The following is a 23,642-nucleotide window of genomic DNA, read 5'->3' as shown; positions in this document are numbered from 1 at the left end:
CAAAGCCCCACTTCAGCTCTCTTGTAGAGCCCCTTTAGGTTCTGTAAGAAGCTCTAGGGTCTTCCTTGAGCCTTCTCTTCTCTGGGCTGAAGAACCCCAGCTGTCTCAACCTATCCTCATAGGAGAGAGGCTCCAGACCTCTGATCATCTTTATGGTCTTCCTCTGGACTTGCTCTGAAAGGTCCCAGTCCTTCTTATGTTGGAGGCCCCAGAGCTGGACTCATCAGTCCTCACAAGAGCAGAGTAGAGGAGGAGAATCACCTCAAAAGACCATACATTTTGATGCAGCCCAGGACACAGGCTTTCTGAGCTGCAAGTAGACATTGTCAAGTCGTGTTGAGCTTCTCGTCAACCAATACGCTCAAGTCTTTCTCTTCAGCTCTGCTCTCAATCCATTCTCCATCCAACCTGATTTTGTGCTTGACATTGCCCCAACCCACGTGGAGGATCTTGCACTTGTAGAGCAAGTCCTTGTTGAACTTCACGAGGTTCACACAGGCCCATCTCTCAAGCCTCTCAAGGATCCTCTGGATGGCATCCCTTCTGTCCAGCATTTCAACCACACCACACGGCTGGGTGTCATGAGAAAACTTGCTGAGGGTGCAGTCAGTCCCACTGTCCATGTCACTGACAAAGATGTTAAGCAGCACCATTCCCAACACCAACCCCTGAGGAACATTACTTATCATGTACCTCCACTTGGACATTAAGCTCTTTGAGTGCAACCCTCCAGCCAGCTGCTTATTCACCAAGTGGTCCATCTGTCACATCCACATCTCTCCAGTCTAGAGACAAGGATGTCATGTGAGACTGTGTCAAATGCTTTGCACAAGTGCAGGAAGACAATATCAGTCACTTTTCCCTCATCCACCAACACTCCAGCCCCAGTGTGAAGCCATATTGGCTGTTGCCAATCACATCCTTATTTTCCATGTGCTTTACCATAGTTTATAAGAGGATCTGCTCCATGATCTTAAAAGGCACTAAGGTGAGACTGACTGTAGTTCCCCAGAATTTCTTTTTTTCCCTTTTTAAAAATGAGGGTTACATTTCTCCTTTTCCAGTCAGTGGGAACTTCACCAGACTGCCACAACTTCTCAAATATGATGGATAGTGACTTAGGCACATCCTCCTCCATTTCCCTCAGGACTGTGGATGCATCTCATTAGGTTGCATGAACTTCTGTACCTTCAGGTTCCTTAGATGGTCTTGAACCTGATCTTCTCCTACAGTGGGTGGTTCTTCATTCTCCCAGTCCCTGCCTTTACCTACTGCAATTCAGGTGGTGTGGCTGGAGCACTTGCCAGTGAAGATTGAGGTAAAGAAGTCAATGAGCACCTCAGCCTTCTCCATGTCCTTGGTAACCAGGTCTCCCATTTCCTTTCGGAGAGAGCCCACATGTTCTCTAGACTTAATTTTATCACCAACATTACCTATAGAAGCTTTTGTTGTTGCTGTTGACCAAATCTGGGCTTTAGCTTCCTAACTTGATCCCTGGTTGCTCAGACAATTTCTCTGTGTTCCTCCCAGTCTACCTGTCCTTTTTTCCACCCTCTGTAGGCTTCCTTTTGGTGTTTGAGTTTGTCCAGGAGCTCCTTATTCATCCATACAGGCCCTGGCATTCTTGCTTGACTTCCTTTTTGTTGGGATGCATTGCTCCTAAGTTTGGAGGAAGTAATCCTTGAATACCAATCAGCTTTCTTGGGCCCCTATTGCCTCCAGGGCTTTATGGCACTCTACCAGGCACCTCTGAAGAGACTAAGGTCTGCTCTCCTGAAGTCCAAAGTAGCGATCTTGGTCTGTGTCCTCCTCCCTCTCCTAAGGGTCTGAAATGTTTTTATGATCACTGCAGCCAAGTCAGCCTTGATCTTCATGTTCCCCACCAGCATCTCCTTGCTGGTGAGAGCAAAGCCCAGCACAGCACCTCTCCTTGTTGTCTTCTCTACCGCTTGCAGAAGGAATTTATCATTGATGCATTCCAGGAACTTCCTGGATTGTCTGTGCCTTGCTGTCTTATCCATACAACAGATATTGAGGTAGAGAAATTCCTCCCTGAGGACCAGGGCTTGTGAATGTGAGGCTACTCCTACCTATCTATAGAGGGCTTCAGTCACTCAGACTTCCTGGTCAGGTGACCTGGAGCAGACCCCCACTATAATGTCACCTGTCCCTGCTGTCCCTTTAATCTTGACCCATAAACTCTCACTCAACTCCTCATTCATCTCCAGGCAGAGCTCCATGCACTCCGGCTGGTCACTGACATAGAGGGTGACAACCCCTCCTCATCTCCCCTGCCTGTCCTTCCTAAAGAGCCTATATCCTTCCATTCCAACACTTTAGTCATAGGAGCCATCTCACCTAATCTCCGTGATGCCAATAAGATTGTAGCCCTTTAGGTTTACACACTTTCCTAATTCTTCTTGTTTATTCCCCATACTGTGAGAGTTTGCATAGAGGCATTTGAGTCCCCAACTTAATCATGGAATATCTTGAGTCAGAAGGGACACATAGGAATTACTAAGTTCAACACTCTGCTCCTTGCAGGACTATTTAAAAATAAACCATATCACTAGAAGTGTCATCCAGACAGCCCTCAAACTCTGACAGGCTTGATGCTGTAGCCATTTCCCTGGGGAGCCTGTTCAAGCAATTGACCAATCTCTCAGTGAAAAACCTTTCCCTAATGACCAGTCTGGACTTCCCTTGACACAACTTCATATCATTCCTTGTGTCTTGATGCCTAAAATGGAAGAAAAATTCTCTTCTGGCCTATTCAAGAAGTGTGTCAGAGGTTCATCTTTGTCTTGCTTTACCTTGTATAATTTTGACCAAATTATTGCTTTCAGAATAACATGTCTTATACCATGCACCACCCAGTTCTGATAGGGTCTCAGCCTCTCTATCTGTTCTGCTACATTGGGATCCCATCTTGGATCTCGTAAAGGAAAATGATCATTGATTGTCCCTTGAAGGTTTCCTGCCTCTATTCCAGCTTCAAGCTACGCTCAAGCAGCTCACTGAACTGTCTCTTTCTCTGTTTTGTCAAGTAATGTGTCCATCATAGCCTTTAAATCATAATGGCAGTTCCGCAAGGGGGCAGATCTGGGGAGGATCAGGGATCGGATAATTGTCGTATTGGATGGATTAGTCCTATAAAATTATAGGACCCCTGGATACTCATGCACACCTATGTATTGCATGCATCTGAAGACCTTCATTAAAGAACTGCTCTCTATCTTATCTATACTAACTAATATTGTTTGGAGAATTTTTCTTCCATTTTAGGCATCATTATCACTGGTCACCAGAGAGAGGAGATCAGCACCTTCACCTCAGTTGATCCCTTGAGGAAACTGTAGACCACAATGAGGTCATCTGTCAGCCTTCTCTTCTCCGAGGTGAACAAGCCGAGTAACTTCAGCTGCTACTCTTGTTCTCAAGGCCTTTCACCATCTTAGTCACCATCTTCTGGACACGATCTAATAGGTTGAGGTTTTTTAATATTGAGATGCCCCAAACTGCATGCAGTACTTAAGGTGGAGTTGCACCAGTGCAGTGCAGAGTGGGACAGGCACTTCCTTCGACTGGCTGTCAATGCTCTGCTTGATGCACCCCAGGGTATTGCTGGCCCTTTTGCCTGCCAGGACACTCTGTTAATTCAATTCAACTTGCCATCAACCCAAACTTCCAGATCTTTTTCTGTGGGGCTGCTCTCCAACCTCTCATCCCCCAATGTGTATGTATAACCAGGATTAATCTGTCTCAGGCATTTGTTCTTGTTAGGTTTTGCACTGTTGGTGATTGCCCAGCTCTCTAGTCTATCCAGATCTCTTTGTAAGGTCTCTCTACCCTCAAGGGAGTCACAGTTCCTCTTATTTTATTACCATCAGCAAACTTCCTTGGAGTGTATTCAATCCCTGTATCCAGATAATTTTAAAAAATATTCCGGAGCACTGGTCCTACAACTGAGCCCTGGGGAACCCCACTGGTGACTGGCCACCAATCTGATGTAACCCCAATTACGGCAACCCTTTGAGCCCATACCAGTGTATTATGGACTTGTCTGGCTGCACACTGGACAATTTGTCCGGAAGGGACTGTGAGAAACACTATCAAAAGCTTTCTTAAAGTCCAAAAATCCCCACACATCTACTGGTTTCACTTTGTCAGCTAGATGGACAAGCTTGTCATAAAAGGAAATTAAGTTAGTTAAACAGGAATTTCCCCTTGTGGTTATGAGCTGGCTATGACCAGTGACTACATTGTCTCTCAAGTATTTTTTAACAACTCCCAGCATAAACTTCTCTGTGATTTTACTGGGCACTGAAGTGAGACTGACAGGCATGTGATTACTGGGGTCTTCCTTCTTACCCTTCTTGAAAACTGGGACAACATTTGCCAGCTTCCAATTGAATGGGACCTCTGCAGACTCCCAAGACAGTTGAAAAATAATGAAGAAAGACCCCATGACAACATCATCCAGCTTTTTCAGTACATTGGGATGAATCTTGTATGGAGCCAGGTGGAGCAACAAGTCTCATAAAGGTTCAGATTTGGCTGGCAGTTTATCAGTCCCCCAGTCATGGTCTTCCAATACAGGGCTCCAGGGGTCCCAGGGCCCCTCATTGTGTTGAAGACGGAGCCGAAGAAGGCAGTAAACTCCGCTTTGCCTATGTTTTAGAATATCCCTGCTCATCCAAGGTGGACTTTTGCCTGCTTGCTTGACTTCCAACAGTTTGAAATTGCCTGCTTCTGTGCTCTGAAGAGATGGCTCTTAAAAAGTGACTAGCCTTCATGGAGCCCGATACCTTCAAAAGCAGATTCCCAGGGGACCTTACTAATTTGCTCCTTCAGCAGTCAGAATTCTGCTCTCCCCATATCCAGTTTTGCTGCCAAACCATTGTCTAAAAGACCAAGGAGAAAAAAAGACTCCAGGTTGGAGAGAAGATAAGGAGAGCAGAGCTTTAATGAGCCCTTGGCCCACAGGTATACAAACCCACGCACGTGTGTTCGGACACAGATTCTATGATTTTATAATGATGTCCATCCAATCCCCATTCAACCACCTCCTGGTTCTGCCTTGTTCCGCCCCCCAGCACACCCCCTTGGGAATTGAGTCTGGGGGACTTTGGGACCCCTCTTTCATCATCTTCATCCTCCTCAGAGCACATTGAATCCTTGGAGGCCCTCCAAAGTTCCGGGCTTAAAGGTCACTTTTGCCTATGTTTACATCCTTGGTGCAGGCCTTAAGGTGCTTTTCTGCAATTCCACCTTGAAAAGAAGACTAAACAGCTAACAGAACTTTGAGGGATTGATATGGGATGGGGTTTGGTATGTGAAACCGTTAAGCTACAGCTGTTACTTTTACTGGAAAATACTGGTAAGAGATATAATACAGTGAGACAGTAAAAGAATGCATGTTAATTATGCTGGTAGAGACCTCAGTGTGGAAATGATACCTGAGTTATGTGCTGCTGTAGTTACTTCTACTGGAAATACTGAGACATTAAAATCTACATCCACTACATAGCTACTTCTAAAATCTATAAAAATTAAAAAATCAAAAAATCAAAAAACTCTGAGGCATCAGTCCCTCCTTTAGAGACTGAACAAAACTTAAAGATCTTGTCCAATCTCTACTACTTATACCTAGCATTATACCAAAGAGATGACCAATATCTACGTCATTGGTTCATGCAATCAGCTATTATACAAACACTAACTATGTATATCAGTGATATAAACAGTTGTTTTATCCATGTTCAGTTTGGTAACCATGAAGTAAGTTTGTGGAGAATGTCTCCCAAACCCAGTGAGACATCTTTGAGAGTTACCTGATGTAGAATTTTGTTTTGCTTCCGAATTGCAGCCAAATCTTTATTAATTCTTCCACTTTGGTCTATGTAAGAGCAGCAACTGGTGTTGATGACTTTACACACGCCTCCTTGTGAGGCTAGCAAAAAGTTGAGAACCATTTGGTTTTGTAGTACAATACAAGACAAACTGTGGGCTTCGTCTTGTAAAGCTACGATTGCATCTGAAGCCTGATTTTGAATTTGTTCAATAACAATTGCCTTTTCCAATTCACTTACTCCTAAAGATGGGATCGAGGCCCTAACTATGCTGTGAAAAACCATGGGACATTCAACAATGTGAAGGTCAACTACTTTGTAGTTACTATGACCAATCCCCTCTTGCCCATGAACCCCTCTCTGTTTACAAACAACAAATCTCAGTGGCCACATTTCATACCTCCACCAAGAAATTATCTTCAAAGTATTTCAGGAATGCTTGTCTCCATCATATCATATGGTATTGATATCTGGGAAGTTAAAATCACCCATAAGGACAAGGGCAGTTCATTCAGATATATTCCCTAATTGTTTATAGAATATTTCATCAGTGTTGTGGTCCTGGATGTGTGGTTGATAGTAGAGTCCCACAACATCTATCTTCATCCTTACCCAAAGACTCTCAACCATGTCATCACCAAAAGCAGACACCATACAATTCAACCCCTCCCTTATATACAGAGCCATCACCTGCCTTGTGTGCCCTGCCAATCCTTCCTGAGGAGCCTATAACACAGTAACACAATGAATTAACAGTATTGTTTTATTTGGTAAAGAAATTTCTTAAATATAAGATAATTTAACCTATATTACTTTGCAATTAAGTTGTTAACCCCCAACTCTAACCACATGATTTTACCAAAGCTACTGCCCAAAAAGTATACAATACAGTTAATGCATGATATCAATTCAGTTGCTTTATAGATCAGATCGTTGTTCCAAATAAAATGCTGAATCATTTGCCTTTTCTGTGCACAAGTCCTATAAATACAACTTCAAAATTACTTGTGCCAAGAGATTGCTTCTGCTTCTGTTCTAATCTTTCAAAACTCTTTTTTTTTTGGAGATCGTGCCCTGCACAGGCCAAATGGTGAAGAATGTAGGCATTGACTCTCATGTCAACCTTGTTCATGAATTGTGCTGCAGCTGTCTTGGACATACAGATGACCTGTTAATCACACCAGACTGGCACACATCTTTATAATAAGGTGTCCTTCTTCTTTTTGTGGTCTGACAGAAGGGATACAATGTTTAAATTTCCTTGGGAGTCTGAGTTAACATTTCATGAGCAGTTGAAGTTTGTATTTCTCAGATGGTTGTAAGTAAACCTACTCAACGCTATTTAACAGAATGAGATGGGGGAAAGAGCAGAAGGAAAATGGCAGAATTAAGCTTACTGTGTCTGCTGCCTTTTGCGCACTTGAAATGCTTATGAAGAGTTATGGGTGAATTCCAGCAGCTCTGTGAAAACCGCATCCATTTTGACAGAATTAAAGCCCTGGAAACAGAGAATTGTGAGGTGTTTGGCGTTTAACGCTCTATGCTCCCCCCTCCATGCCTGGATTCTGGTCTGAAGATCAGCTGACAGTTCAGCCTGGTGGGAAACATTCCTCATTCAGCAGCATCATTTTGAAACGATGAAAAAAAGCCACATTGCATAGCATAAATTATGAGGATTTAGCTCATATTTGTCTAGAAACCTTATTTTGCCTTGTTCTCCTGTCCTTGTGGAAGTATACATTTTTGCCTTTCAGAGTACCTGACATCTGCAGCCTTTCTGGAACCTCTTGCCATAGACTCCAGGGGTTTGAAGTGTCAAATGTTCAGAGGCTGTTGCTGAAGCAGTAGACTGTTGGGAGTGAAATCTGAGCATGTTTTCATTGTACAAGTCTCTCTCTCAGTAGCTTGTCAGGCATCTGCTGTCAATGCCAGTGCTGTGGTCTCTGGTGTGTTGAGTGATGCCCCACACAGCCCGGTGTGGAAGAGGATTGGGGAGGCAGATTCAGAGGAGCTCTTGAGTGGAGAAAAAGCCAGGTTAATAAACTAACTAAAAAAATATGAAAAAGAAAAAAAGGCAAGTGCAAAAAGCCATCACTCACAGCTTCCTGCCAGCAGAGCAACACCCAGCTGACATCTCTGTGACAGCTGGTTTAGCTAAATCCCCATCCCTCCACCCTCCACCCCAATTTTATTGCTGGGCGTGGAACCATAATGGCTTGGGTTTTCCTTTTGGTCCACTGGGCTCTGGAAACTTGGCTGTGACCCCTCCCAGACTTTTGCCCGCCCACAGCCTGCTCACCAGTGTGAGAAGGCCTTGAGCCTCTGCAAGTTCCCAGAACGGGCATAATGCTGGTGTATTATAAACACTGCTTTGGTCACCAGTCTAAAACACAGCACCATAAGGGCTGCTGTGGAGAGAATGGGCTCCATTCCAGCCAGACACACTGCAGTTGTTGTGTGTGACAAATGTGGTGTGATTGTGGACACTCATCCCTCTCTTCTCCAGGCCTGAGTTGTGCTGTATTTGTAAGAAAAGGTAGAAGATGGAAAAGGATAAAAGACCTTGCACAGAACAGGTACATCACAGAGATTTGCTGCATTCTCTGCTCAAATTAGGAGTTTTACTCACACGCACATACATACACATAAAGGATCTCTAGCACAGGAGCTAGTGGGACTCATTGATAGAGCTTATACTAGCTTGGAAAGGGGAAAGGGGAAAACCCAGGCTCATCAGTGATGAGTGATGGGATGGTGTGCCAAAATGTCAGAAAACCAGCACTAGTGGAATGCCTCAATCTGCTTCATGAGGTATTGCCTACAATGTACCGCACTTGAAATGTTTCTACACCAATGCACACAGCATGAGGAACAAACAAGAGGAGCTTGAAGCTTTGGCCCAGTCCCAGAGATTCGACATCATTGACATAAGTGAAACCTGGTGGAATGGGTCCTGTGACTGGAGTGCCCTACAGGCTCTTCAGAGGGATAGGCAGAGCAGAAGAGGTGGACAATTGGCACTGTATGTAATAGAAGGATTAGAATATATGGAGCTCCTAGTTGACAATGGCACAGTTGAGAGCCTCTAGGTAAGAATCAAGGGGTTCCTCACACAGATTCCACTCAAGGCCCTTCAAGTGATATGGGAAGAGTTCAGTGATACTGCTTGCCACTGTAGGGAGAAAATTCATGTGTCCAAAGCTCAACTGGAGTTGAACCTCCCAGAAATGTGGCAGACAATAAAAAGAGGTTTTTCAAATATATTAATGGTAACAGTGTAGAAATATCAGGCAGTATAGAAATATCATTGGCCTGTCGCAGGATGAGGATGATCACCTCACAAACAGGGACAGAAACAAGGCAGAAGCATTTAAAGCTTTCTTTGCCTCTGTCTTCAAGACAGATGACGGACCAAGGGGGTCTCAGTGACCTGAGCTGGAGGACCATGACTGTGAAAATGATCAACTCCCAGTCAGCCCTAAATTTTGTGGGACCCACTGCTCCAGCTGGATTCCTACAAATCTATGGGGCCTGACGAGATTCATCTCAGAATTCTCAAAGAGCTGAATGATGTTATCTCAAAACCTCTCTTGATAATTTTTGTGCAGTCTTGGGAATCTGGAGAGGTCCCAGCTGCCTGGAAGCTGGTGATTGTTCCAATTTTCAAGAAAGGCAAGAAGGAGGACCCCAGAAACTACAGGCCTGTCAGTCTCACTTCAGTGCTCAGGGAAGTTATGGAGAAGATTGTTCTGGGAATTACTGAAAAAGACCCGAAAGACAATGCAGTCATTGGTCACAGCCAGCACAGCTTCATGAGAGGAAACTCCTGCTTATCCAACATGATTTCCTTTTATGACAAGGTAACCCACCTAACTGATCAAGGGAAGCCAGTTGATGTGATCTTTTAGGATTTCAGTAAAGCTTTTGATACTGTCTGTCACATATCCTGTACAAAATGTCCATCACACAGCTGGATAAACACATCATGTGGGGAGTGAGCAATTGGCTCATGGGTCAAGCACAGAGGGTAACAGTGAATGGGGGAACATTGGACTGGTGACCTGTCACTAGTGGGGTTCCACAGGGCTCCATCTTGGGCCCTGTGCTCTTCAACATCTTCATAAATGACTTGGACACAGGACTGGAAGGGATACTGAGCAAGTTTGCAGATGACACAAAACTGGGAGGAGCTGTTGACTCCCTCGAAGGCAGGGAGGCCCTGCAGAGAGACCTTGACAAATTAGAGGACTGGGCAATCATCAACCACATGAAGTTCAATAAGGGAAAGTGCTGGATTCTGCACCTGGGATGCATTCTGCATTCTGGGATGGGTCAACCCCAGCTGTACAGACAGACTGGGGAATGAGATGATGGAAAGCAGTGCTGTGGAAAGGGATCTGAGGGTCCTGGTTGAAGGCAAGTTGAATATGAACCAGCAGTGCCCTGGTAGCCAGGAGGGCCAAACATGTCCTGGCAGCATCAGGCAAAGCATCACCAGCCGGTCAAGGGAGGGGATTGTCCCCCTCTGCTCTGCACTGGCACCTTGAATATTGTGTGCAGTTTTAGGCACCACAATATAGGAAAGATATTAGGCAATTTGAGAGTGTCCAAAGGAGGGCAACGAAGATGGTGAAAGGCCTTGAGGGGAAACCATATAAGGAGTGGCTGAGGTCACTTGGTCTGTTTGACCTGGAGAAGAGGAGTCTGAGGGGAGACCTCATTGCGGTCTACAATTTCCTTGGGAGAGGGAGAGGAGAGGCAGGCCTCTTTTCTATATCTCTTCTCTGCTGTGACCAGTGTCAGAACCCAAGGGAATGGCCTGAAGTTGCATCAGGGGAGGTTTAGGTTGGATATTAGAAAAAGGTTCTTCACCCAGAGAGAGGGTGGTTGGACACTGGAACAGGCTCCCCAGGGAAGTAGTCACAGCACTAAGCTTGACAGAGTTCAAGAAGTGTTTGGACAATACTCTCAGGCACATGGTGTGACTCGGAGTCACTGTGCAGGGCCAGTAGTTGGACTCAACGATCCCTGTGGGTTCCTTCCAACTTGGCATATTCTATGATTCTATGTCTGTACCTATTTGCAGGGTCCATAGTGGGTGGCTTTGGCAGAATGATGATGGTGCTAATTTGTAGTTACAACTAAAGCATTTGTTGTGGCCGGATATCATGATTAGTATATCACAGAAATTATTTTTAGAATGGCACAGGATTTCTACAAACCAAGTCAATGTAGTACAATCTATAAGTAGGGTAATATAGAATTTATAATACATCCTTGCTTATGATTTCTAGTGACTTAAACCCCCTGCAGATCAAGTCAAATTTTGGTCCACAGTTTGCTGCATCAGTATTACAATTATGATCCAGACTCACAAAATATGTATATGCATCATTCATTTCATCCTTGGAGTATGCAAATGATGGTGGAATTGTCCCTGCCACTGGAGGGTGTTGGGTCCCACTGTCCAACAGCAGCTCAGGACCAAGTACCCCCATTATGCCTTGCAACCATATCTACATATACTTATATATATATATACACTACACAATATATATTCCTATAGCATATAGATATTTTGCATATGTAAAACTATACATAGAGATAGAAAGGAAATCAATTAATTTCAAGTGCACTTCATAAACTTAGAATCAAAATAACCTCTATTGAGTAGTAGCCCTTACACATAGAAATGTCATGCACAGTTGTTTGAAAGGCAATATCAAGGCCTATGATAAATGAGAATATCATATTTCATGATCTTTAGAAGTCCATAAATTGATATTATTGTATGTTTAATATGATCTTCATTACAGTTGCTTGCTTGTTCATATGGAGCTACTTTCCTGCTATGTGATTTGTTTGGGTCCAGCAGTGTCTGAGTTCCATGTTGTTCTGCAGACACTGTTCCAGTACTCCCTCACTGCCTTTGCCTGAGAAAAACCAGGAGGATTACCCAACTCATGGTAGAATTATCTACATGAAATTTTTCAAATCAGTGGTCCTGCAGGCTAGTAATTTCATCGCTAAGAAGTAGGATTCCAATTACAAGTGCCAAAATTCCTCTGAACCAGCCAGTTTTATTATTTGCCAGCAGTTCCTCCATTAGCGTGCCCCACTGCTTCTAACATTACTGCCTTGGCACTCCTCCCCCAGAGAAAAGCAGGGATGCCCTCTCTGGCTACTCTATCTTATCAGTCTCTTAGGAAGAAACAAATAGGAGAGGTGTAACTGCATTGCTGACCCTGGAGAGCCTGGAAAAATAGCTCCATCTTATTTCAGGTGTTTCTGGATGCCTTCTGCCTCTCTTGAAGGTAACTCACTTTCAGTAAAAGTGGCAGGCACCTTTGCTTCCAGAACACAAGTTTAACCTGTTGTAAACACCAGTCAGTCAGTCTTGGCACGGATGTAGCCTGGGGCAGCCTCAGCTTTCAGAAATGGCCAAGTCTATTTCTGTGGTACAGGAGGCTCCCTCAGCGGTACCTCAGCGCCCTGGGTGGTTTGGGTCTCCTCCCTCACCAGAGCTCTGAGTGCTCCTCTGCCCTTGTTTTTGGCCAATCTCCTCCACTGCTGTCTTCTCCTTATTGTTTTGGTTACTTTTAGTGCTTGCAAACACATTTCTGCAACTAGTATCAGCAACAGCAATTTGAAGAGTCAACTTAGGTATTTAAAAAATTGAGTAACTTAACTAGTTTCCTTGAATAATTTCCTGGGTAAATTATGCAATCTCACAGTGAATGTTGTATTAACCATGAATATGAGGTATCCTCACTCTTTATATGAGGATTAGCACTTTAGAGAAAAGATTTTGCTGCAAGATTTTAGAACTTTAAGTAAATTATCCGTCTTTGAGATGAACAGAGTAGAATCCTGATTTTGATAAATAAGCTAAAGCAACTTGCAGTTTTCATTTAGAACGCAAAGGGAAAAAAACGGAAATGGGAGTTCACTAATCTGATTACAAGCCAACTGACAAAAAAATTTATACATAAAAGACTAAGGCACTTAAAGACACCTGCTTTATTTTAAATTGTATTCTTTGCTCAGTGAGGCAGCAGTATACATTTGCTGTTACTGGTAGGTCTTCCCCTAACACATGATGCAGTAGGAAGTACTTTTCTGCTTTCAGTTACTTTGTATTTCACAGGATACTAAAGAGATTTTGTGCAACATCTGAGGAAAATCTGAACTTTTGAAATCAGTAAATCAGGCACTCCCTGTGCCTCTAAAAATCAAATTATAGTTCAGAAGTTCTTGACTTCTGAACTCCCCTGAATTTACCCTGCTTCCAACTCGTTGAAGGGAAATATTTTATTTCCCACATTTCTTAGGTAAAAAAAGCCAAAACAAACTAAAAAACAAAGAAGTGCTCTGCATTTCCATTAGCATTTAGCTAAAGCTACAGTTTCACTATGCATAGAATTGAAACCCCTTGAGTTCTTCATTGGATGACAATAAGTTCCTAATATAAAAAAAAAAATCAGGATTATTCCAAATGAAAATGCTAAGTGTTGGTACAGCTATTAAAATTTCAGCAGTTTTTAGGCATAAACTGTGAGAAAGATCTCTGAAATCATTGAGCATCTATCAAAAATTCCAGCATTGGGTGACTGGACACTGTGATTTAGAAAACCTACTTGCAACCAAAGCAAGTGGACATTAAGCATCTCATATTCCAGTGTCATGTACCAGGTATGTGGTTGGATGCTTGAAGAAAAAAGCATTCTCAATCCAGTTTGTGTGCACTCTCCCATGCAGTTTTCGTCTTTTTGTATTCAGTTTTCTATGCCCTTACCATTACCCTTTTTCTCTTGGTTTTGGTTCCCTTCCATATGTCCCATTAACTTAATAGACATTTCTTTCATAAAGTAATCAGTTTAAGAGTTTTGTCTGCTTATATTAGCATGCAAGTGATTCTTAGTAAGATCTGGGTCCTTGAAGCTATTAGCTACAGAAATAAACCCCAAATAATTATTATAAAAATTACTAGACTTTCATGCCAATTAACAATTTTTGTCTCCCTTCATGCAGCTTACAGTAAATATGGAAAAGAAAAAAAGGAACTTGAGCTTCTGCAAATATTTGTTGCTCACATGAATGTTACCCTTACACAATGCATATCTCGTAGCTGATTAATCTCATGGTCTCTCTTTAAATATTTCATAGCTGCCCTCCTTTGGTGTTCAGATGAAGAGAAAGAAGATATTGTGTATACTACTGTTGCCTTGAGTGAGTTATGTCGAATTGTACTCTCCTCTACACCTCAGCTGAACCAGTGGGAACAATTTTTATGCTGTTTTCCTCTGCTCCAGTTTACAGTCTCTTCCAGCATCAAATCTGCCAGACCTGGAAGCACACAGAAAATGGTATGTTAAACTTTCATTTTAAATTTGCTCTTAGACATCTTTTACTGGAACTGTTGTGGACAAATTTCAAGAACATTTTCTGCTTTTCTGTTTCCTAAATGTTCAATTTTGCTATTGTGGTTAGAAGCTGCAGTGCATCGTGACAGGAAAGGAAAACATTTACTTGCTTTCATACTAACTGGCTATCATTTATCCATGCTACTGTACTTCAGAAAGAGTATAATATCATATTTGCTATTTTCTGTAACTTTTGAGGTGTTACTCTAGCCTTTAGCCCTGTCAACTCTTTACATACATATGAAACCCCTGCAGAAAATCTTTCTTCAGAAACACCTAGTCGTACTGTTGCTGAACATTTGAAGAACACTCTAAATCATTAAGGGTTTTTGCACATGCCCATTAGGATCAGTAGATTACTGCTTTTTGAACTTCTTATGAAGCCAAGTGTAGATCACAGAGAAAAGAACAGTTCACATGCACACTCCAGCTGTACTTTTAAACAAGCTTCTCGTTGCAAAGATGTTACTTGTTTCTCCTATTTAAAAGTCTTTTTATTTGTTCTGGTACTTAAACAGTTCCTAAGTGTTCCACATGCAAATAGTCAGATACAACACCAGAATGCAACAGCTTACAGTTAAAATACATAATACATTACAAAGATATTAGGAAAGAGAAGAATATACAAAGTAATGAAGCACAAAGATGGTAGGAGCTAGGCTGGCTCTGCAACAACACTTAGGTTCCTAATAGTACTGTAATACGTGAGAGTTCAAAATCTGAGCATTGTAAATGCTCCAAAGGTCTTCTTTGACTTCTTAAGAAACCTAGAAACATATTTATGAAGACTTTTAAGGCCCATATTCATTGCACCTGATTTCAGGCACCTAAATCAGCAGTGTGAGTCTCTGGTGTGTAGTCAGTCAGAGCTCCTTCCATCTCCAGAGCCCAGCAGCACCTACAGAGGGGCTCCCTCTTCCTCTTCCTCTCTCTCCCTCTCCCTCTTCCTCTCTCTCCCTCTCCCTCTTCCTCTCTCTCTCTCTCTTTCTCTCTCTCTCCCTCTCTCTCTCTCTCTTCCTCTTTCTTCTTTCCTCCTCTCTCTCTCTCTCTCTCTCTCTCTCTCTCTCTCTCTCTCTCTCTCTCTCTCGCTCGCTTGCTCGCTCTCTCTCTCTCTCCTCTCCCACTCTCTTGAACATCAGTGCAGCCCTGGTTGGTGGCAATGAATTGAGGAACTTGGGTAAGCACCTGAAATTAAGGGCCTGAGTGCAGTGGCTGCTTATGAGTTCATGTAGGAAATTTGTGTTGTCAATCTGGACTGCAATCACACCTTGCCCCTGTCCTGCTCTAGTGCTTGGACAGAGTTTATTTTGGTTTATCAAATCTTTAAAGGTTGAATCTAATTTACTTTTCCTTCTGTTGCATTAAGAGTGGAGTAATTCAGCAGACAACTCATGCCCTTGTTCTTTCCAGCTGGTCTTCAGAGAGCAGAGGGGCTGGTGGAGGCTGGACTTGATTTCTGATTTTAGCCAATTTATCACTCTTAAGTCTGGTCATGTTCTCAGATGCAACAATAATGTAGGTTACACTACAGTCCTGGTCTCCTTTACAAACAGAGATTCACCAATAGTCAGGATTCATCACTGTAAATCTGGTCAAGTTCAATAAGAACTTCATGAACACAGATTAACTAATAGTGCAGGTTATTGGAGCAAGAGGTTATAGATTCTTTCATATTTCCCCAATAAATTCACTAGATCTGCAAAACATGAGTGTACAGTGTTATGTGTAAGTGTTCCTGGGAATACTCCAATGCAGTCGAGGTGCAAATCTTACCACAGAAATCTTCCATATTTTGGGGGAGAGAAGCAAGCCCGTTGACTTTTTGCAATATGGTCGTATTCTCATCCTCTGTCAATGAGGATTTCAAATCCAGTTTAACCAATTTAAGCCAATTTATAATTCTGGGAGAAGTGGAGGTGAGACTGTGCCTTCATAAATGAGGGACAGGGAGCAGCCACTTTATATGTAAATGAAGGATATTGAGAGTAAAAAAGAGAGAGATTACAAAGACTGTGAGTCTTGCACAAGAGCAGAACAGAATCATGACACCTTAGCATCACTTCCTCCTCTACTTCTTGACTGAAGGTAAAAGGATCATCCAGTGTCTGCCTGATAATCACCCATTCAGCATGCCATCATGCCCATGGTAATCCCTTAGCCACATATCTCATTGCATATCTCATGGAAATCCCTTCACAACATACCTCAAGGCTATAATGGGAATCCCTTCACCACATATCTCATGGCATATCTCATGGCTGCAGGCCTCATTTGTATACCTTCCTTCTTTTAAAGTTAGAAAGACTCCTGGAGTTTGACATGCAGTGACTGTCAGTATTTCCCTCAGTGACTGCAGGTTCTGTGTCCATGGCTGGTGACAACTGGCACTTCATGTTCTGCTGTGTTGTGCATCAACAGATGCCCAGTTAATGGCACCTATATGATGGAACAACATGTCCTGCAGTGCAGAGTCTCTGCAGTTTCCCTACCACCTCTCTACCATGCTCCATGGGAACCTGCCTTGGACAATGGTCCTGGCCCTGGGATCCATTGGTCTGCTAAAGCAAGAGGTGGAGAGAGGCAGGTGCTGGAACATCATCTGGTTAGGATAGGCTTTGGTTAGGATAGGCTCTCTCTGCCTTTTCTTTAGTCTCATACCATCTTTTACAGCCATAACGTGGTATATCTCCTGGGAAAAAAGGGAAGGAAGGTGGGCAAAATATTTACAAGATTCTATAAAGATTTTTCTTTGGCAATGCCTCTTGTCATTTGAATAAAGACCTTCAGTTTTCCACGTAATGAATAGCAGTGGTAGAGCCCTCCCTTCTCCCTTTCACATCCCTGACTGCATTAGTGGAGAAAAGAGAATTTAAAAAAAAGATCTAGGGAGCTGGGAGGAAATGAATGCTTATTATCTTTTCCAAATTTGCTCCCCACATACTCTGATTATTCTTATGCATCATTTTCATCCAAAGACTTTTCTACATCAGGAAATCAGAAAAGTTAATCCTCCTCTCAAGGGGATTGGCTAGACTGAGCTGAAAATGCTGGTAAACTCTCTTACGCAGTGGCGTCCGTCTGGGTGAGAGTCCAATGTGAATTCCATGATGAATAACCAAATGATAGTTAGTTTGACTCATAACAAACGACATCACAAGACTTGGAGATAATTAAATGTAAATTCACAGGCACTGTCTGGTTAGTCCGGGTTAACCTTCCCTGAGATATTACATGAATGATTCTTGTGACTACCAGCCACAGTATTAAGCTACTTTGCCTTATCTTAGAGGATCTGCTGAAAGGAAGGTGACACCGCAGCACTGGCAGTGAATGGGAAAGGAAATTGTGGTAGAGGAAAGGCTGGAGTGTAGTAGTATATTAGCTTATACTGAATTCAAGATCTGCAGTGGACTTCTACATTTTTTTCTTCTGAGGCTCTGTATCCCCAAAGTGACGCCATTAGGCTGTGGACTCTAGATAGCAGAAGTGCAGTGCTGTGTGAGACTTGATCTGCCTTCTCACACATCTACTGCCCTGCAGGTCACTAGAGCACTCTTCCAGGTAGATGGATGCAGAGGTAGGATTAACATAGTTCTATAAGGTAACACAGAAACACAAAGTTGTCTAGGAGACACTGTGGTCGAAGTAAACAGAGCATACAACAGGAAGACTCGCTTCACCTCCAAGTCTGTGTCACCTGCAAGGCATGTCTTTGTAGCACTCAACAGGGTTTGCACAGACTGCTTGAGCAGGTCTCTGTATATTCTTGTGCCCCAGCTAAAGAGAAAAAAACATTTCCTTGTATCTTGGACATTTTACCTAATCATCCAATTTTCTGCTGCTTACCTGGGTTTTAACATTTAATCATTATCCAGACAAATCCTGCTTATTTAAGAGCCCTCTATGTGTCGTGCATCTCCAAGCCTTCAACACTGAGTTTTCAAGGGAGAAATGGTCAGCACCTGACGCCAGCAGTTAAGATGTTGGGCAGTGCAGCAAAATGGTCACGGCCTCTCTGCCTGTGTCACACAAGCCAAGGCTGGCAACTTGCCAGCCAGGGTTTCTTTGACACTGACCACTGCTGAGGAAGTGAGGGGTAAGCTGTGACATATTAAAAGCTTATTGTCCTTCCCATAATACATATAAATCTATAAAGTAGGCAAGAGCACAAAGACTTGACAGACACAGAGAATGTTTTGAAAGTTTCTTTAAATGCCTGTGGGATTTTGGCTCTGGGTATTTAATGCTTATGAGTCTTATATGGAACATGCTCAGTTTTAAACCTGTCTTTGACTTTCATTTTCACACTTCACATTGCTACAGTGTTTTCTTGGCTCCCTGTCCTTAACGAAGAGTGAAAATGCAAGGTGGTATTAAACCTTATGGAAATAAAGCCATAGAGTGGCTTAGGTCAGCTCTCCACCTGTGCTGACGCTTCAGTAAGTTTGAAAGTCTACACTAGTTTTTAAGGGACTATAGATTTTATCTATCATACACTATGAAACAGTAACTTTGCTCATCTACTCCAGTATGCAATGGCAATCTGCTGGAAGTTTAACACCTCCTGTTTCCCCTTAAAAGAAAAGAACATTGACAGAGATGTAAATTTCAATCACCTGTGTTACCACTTTTTCAGTAGATTTTTTTACCAATTCCTTATTTAGAGAGTGATATTTATATTAACGCTGCAATACATCCTGATAATAAAGTAAGGAACACCAACAAAACTTATAATCCTACCTGCACATCTACAAGTGTAGACCTATTTGGTCTGACGCAGTGTGTGGGTGAAATGTGTAATTACCTTAAACTAATACCTGTGCTTCCTTATTTTTAGGTACCTCGTGCAAAGATGTCAAATGCTTTGCTATTTGTCTTGCTCTTCCTGTTTCCGATGCTGCTGTCTGGAGCTTGGTTTCCCAAAACTTTGCCCTGTGATGTTAAATCTTCAGAAGGTACTGTGACAGTGGACTGCACCTACCGGCGTCTCACACAAGTCCCCAGAGGGATCCCTGAAAACGCTACCAACCTCACCCTGAGTATTAACCATATTCCCCATATCTATCCAACATCCTTTGCTCAACTTAAAAACCTCATGGAGATTGACTTCAGATGCAACTGTGTGCCTGTCAGACTGGGGCCCAAAGACCTTGTCTGCAACAGAAGACTGGAGATTGAGAATGGCAGTTTTGCTGCCCTGACAAGACTGAAGTCACTGTACTTGGATGCAAACCAGCTGTTGGAAATACCCCGAGGTCTTCCTGCTACTTTAACCCTGCTGAGCCTGGAAGCAAATACTATCTTTTCTATCCAAAAAGCCAACTTGTCAGAGCTAGGAAACATAGAGGTATTGTATCTGGGACAGAACTGTTACTACCGCAATCCATGCAATGTTTCATTTGAGATTGAGGAAACAGCCTTTCTGGAGCTGAAAAAATTAACAATACTATCCCTGAAGTCCAACAACTTAACACATATTCCATCCAATTTGTCATCTACTTTGAAGGAACTGTATATTTACAATAACAGGATTCAAGTGATTCAAGAACAGGATTTAAGTGCCCTTCTCAACCTAGAAATTCTCGATCTAAGTGGCAACTGCCCACGTTGCTATAATGCCCCATATCCTTGCATTCCCTGCACTAGGGGCTCGATTCAGATACATTCAAAGGCTTTTGATTCCTTCAAAAATTTAAGAATTTTGCGACTTCGCAGTAACTCTCTTCAGAGCGTACCCAGCAGTTGGTTTAAAAACATCAAGAACCTCAAAGAACTTGACCTCTCCCAAAATTTCCTCATGAAGGAGATTGGCGATGCTCAGTTTTTGAAGTTGGTTCCCAGCCTGGTGGAGCTTGATCTGTCCTTTAATTTTGAACTCCAGTTGTATTCTCCCTTCTTGAAACTGTCTGAGACATTTTCTTCCCTCTCTAACCTGGAAACCTTGAGGCTCAAGGGTTATGTCTTTAAAGAACTGAGAGAGGAGGATCTACGCCCACTGCTCAGTCTTAGGAATCTCACCGTCTTGGATCTTGGGACTAATTTTATTAAAGTTGCAAACCTGACAGTGTTCGAAGAATTCCCAGCTCTTAAGTTCATAGACCTCTCAGTGAATAAAATTTCTCCTTCTTCAGGCGAAAGCAACTCCAACGGATTCTGCTCTAATCTTGGGTTTTCAGTAGAGCAGCACGTCAGGCAAGTACTACAAGAGATGCATTATTTCAGGTATGATGTGTATGAGCGAAGTTGCCGTTCCAAAGATAAAGAGGCTGCTTCCTACCAATCTTCAGTTAAGGAAGATTGCCTGCAATTTGGAAAAACTCTGGATTTGAGCAGAAATAATGTATTTTTTATTAACCCCTCAGACTTCCAGGGACTTAGCTCCCTTACATGTCTCAACTTGTCAGATAATGCAATAAGTCAAACTTTAAATGGAAGTGAATTCTCCTACTTGTCTGGATTGAAATATTTGGATTTTTCTAACAACAGGGTTGATTTGCTATACCAAACTGCTTTCAAAGAGCTAGAACATTTAGAAATTCTTGACCTGAGCAATAATCAACATTATTTTCTGGCAGAAGGTATTACTGAAGAGCTCAGTTTTATAAAAAGTTTGACACATCTGAGGAAGCTGATGATGAACGATAATGACATTTCTACCACCATTAACACAGGAATGGAAAGTCAGTCTCTTCAAATTTTAGAATTTAGAGGAAATCGTTTAGATGTTTTATGGATGGATGGCAATGCTAGATACTTATCCTTCTTCAAGAATCTGACCAGCCTGGAAGAACTGGATATTTCCTTCAACTCACTCAGTTTTTTGCCTCCCACTGTTTTTGAAGCAATGCCTCCCAAACTCAAGCTCCTCAACTTAACCAATAATCAATTGAAGAGTTTCAACTGGGAAAACCTCCACTATCTGAAGAAACTAGTAACTCTGGACCTGAGCAATAACCTTCTGACCACTGTTCCCCGAGAACTGTCCAATTGCTCCTCATCGCTGCAAGAACTGATGCTCCGAAACAATCGTATTCAGCAGCTAACCAAACATTTTCTCAGAGGTGCTTTTAAACTGAGGTATTTGGACCTCAGCTCAAACAAGATTGAAGTAATTAAGAAATCTAGCTTCCCTGAAAACGTCATCAACAACCTGAAGATGCTGCTTTTGCATGGCAACCCTTTCAGGTGCAACTGCGAGGCCGTGTGGTTTGTCTGGTGGATCAATCAGACTCAGGTGACTATTCCTCTTCTGGCCTCAGACGTGACCTGTGCTGGCCCAGGGGCACATAAGGGAAGGAGCGTGGTTTTCTTGGATCTGTATACCTGTGAGCTGGACACCTCGTATTTGATCCTGTATGCTCTATCAGCTTCAACCGTCCTCAGCTTTATGGTGCTTGCGGTGACGAGCCATCTGTACTTCTGGGATGTGTGGTATAGTTACCATTACTGCACCGCCAAGCTGAAGGGCTATCGGCGTTTATCTTTACCAGATGCCTGTTACGATGCTTTTATTGCCTATGACAACGAAGATCCAGCTGTGAATGACTGGGTGATGGAAGAACTGGTTAGAAGGCTGGAAGACCGAAAAGCCAGGCAGTTCAATTTATGCCTGGAAGCAAGGGACTGGCTCCCGGGACAGCCGGTCTTTGACAACCTTTCCCAGAGCATTCAGCTGAGCAAAAAGACTGTATTTGTGCTGACCAATAAGTATATTAAAAGTGGCAGTTTCAGGACAACCTTTTACATGGCCCACCAGCGGCTTCTAGATGAAAAGCTGGATGTCATTATCTTGATATTTCTTGAGAAGGTTTTGCAGAAGTCGCGCTATGTCCGTCTGAGGAAGAGGCTGTGTCGAAATTCTGTCCTGGAATGGCCAACTAACCCTCAGTCTCAGCCCTTCTTCTGGCAGTGCCTGAAAAATGCCATAGCTACAAACAATTCACTGGCTTATAACAAGCTTCTCCAAGAAACTGTTTAGCTCTGCTCTCCCTTTATGTATAGTTATGATGCAGAGTTAGCAATAGATCCTCAACTTCATTTGCCAAATTTGTTGAACCATAGAAGATAAATCTAATTTTGATATTAAGCCCCAAAATGTAATGCACATTTAGTTCCAAAGCTGAAAATTCACTTGTTGTGCTATGACAAGTTTGAAGAGAAACTGTTGCCAGAGCAGATGTTTAGCTGACGTGCCTTGGTTGGCACTGACTGCTGCACAGGAAGAGGAGATGCCAAAATGGGAAGGTGTGAGGTAAAGTTCAGAAGGTCTTGCAGTCTTCTGCGTGAAAGTAACGAGGGGGAGAGGAACAGCAGAGAGGCAGAGGGACAGGCACAAGGCAGATAGAGAAACTCAAGTAAATCAAGGTGGAAGTGAGAAGAAACAAGGAAAGGAAGGTAAAAAGATAAAAGAGAAAGTGGAAAAGGTGGGGGGAAATGCAGCTAAAGTAGCGTATGCTAGAAGTTAAAGAATATGTACTGCTAATTTGCAAGTCACCTTTTCACTTTGCCTTTCACCTGCCTCTTGGGCTGTTGGCTGAGCTGGCTCCTTCCTGAAGACTCAGGGCTCCTCTCCAGTGTTGTAATGTCAGTTTTAGGAGCTTGGCTTCTCCATTTCCACCCAAGTCCTATGTAACAACCCCTTCTGTATCAACTGGGATGGTGTTAGCTGCCAGGGCTGGGGCCTGAAGACTTGCTAAAGTGACTGAGTCACCTCCACCTGCCCAGACTTTCTCCAGAAGAAAACATGATCAAAATCTGGAAGTACAAAGCGTGTAAGAACAAGTCATACAAGGAAAACATATATCCCGCTGTTTCTTTAGATGTGCTGTGGTGCTCCAGAGCAGCCTCGAGCTCTCCTTCACCTTCTTGTTACCCAGGCAAGCCCCTCTCCCACAGCAGCTGATAGGGCACCACTAAACACCTGAGATAGGAATGGGTCTGACTTTAGAGACATCCTGAAAAAGGGAAGAAACAATGCTCAGAAACATGAACACCTAGGCCTGTTCCCCACTCTGTTTCACAGAACACACTCATCAAACACTTGAGAGTATTTCAACTGAAGCCTTTTGAAATGGCAGCCTGAACTTCTGTGTGACATGGGCAGGTTCTCTGCTTGTTGTGATGATGTCTGTTTTGGGAGGGCAGCACATTCTCACCTTGCAAGGTGCTCCTGTCTGCATCAGTCTGGGTAGCTTCTCCTCTCTTGCTCAAAGTTCTTTTTCTTTTCTGGCAAGTAGTCTCTGTAATAACTCTGGCTGCAGGGGAACTGACACTCTTATTTGCTTTAAAACTTTTTTTCACTTACCTGTTCTGACTGGTCCTTTCTTTAAATAGACTCTTCTATTTAATTGTAGGTAACCAGACAGAC

At 42.9% G+C, this 23,642-nt stretch overlaps 1 protein-coding gene across 1 annotated transcript; it reads left to right on the top strand.

Annotated features, from left to right (window-relative positions):
• The first annotated feature begins 8,716 nt into the window (after nt 1-8,716).
• On the top strand, nt 8,717-22,253 carry LOC113990133 (toll-like receptor 7). Its single transcript, XM_039379949.1, has 3 exons — nt 8,717-8,874; nt 16,694-16,877; nt 19,113-22,253. Exons 1-3 carry the CDS (start codon nt 8,717-8,719, stop codon nt 22,251-22,253), a joined length of 3,483 nt encoding a protein of 1,160 aa, XP_039235883.1.
• The last annotated feature ends 1,389 nt before the right edge of the window (nt 22,254-23,642 follow it).

Source organism: Pipra filicauda, unplaced genomic scaffold, assembly GCF_003945595.2.
Source record: "Pipra filicauda isolate LSUMZ 115617 unplaced genomic scaffold, ASM394559v2 scaffold180_size1756469_pilon, whole genome shotgun sequence".
Lineage (NCBI taxonomy): Eukaryota > Metazoa > Chordata > Aves > Passeriformes > Pipridae > Pipra > Pipra filicauda.
Note: the sequence above shows the minus strand (reverse complement) of the source record. Positions and strands in the feature narration are given on the sequence as shown.

Excerpts from the sequence above, each read along its gene's own strand:
- LOC113990133 (XM_039379949.1), top strand. The coding sequence starts at position 8,717 with ATGAGGAACAAACAAGAGGAGCTTGAAGCTTTGGCCCAGTCCCAGAGA. Across the intron at positions 8,875-16,693 it reads AGAGGTGGACAATTGGCACT|ATGCCCAGTTAATGGCACCT; the intron begins GTATGTAATAGA and ends GTGCATCAACAG. Across the intron at positions 16,878-19,112 it reads AGGTGCTGGAACATCATCTG|GTACCTCGTGCAAAGATGTC; the intron begins GTTAGGATAGGC and ends CCTTATTTTTAG.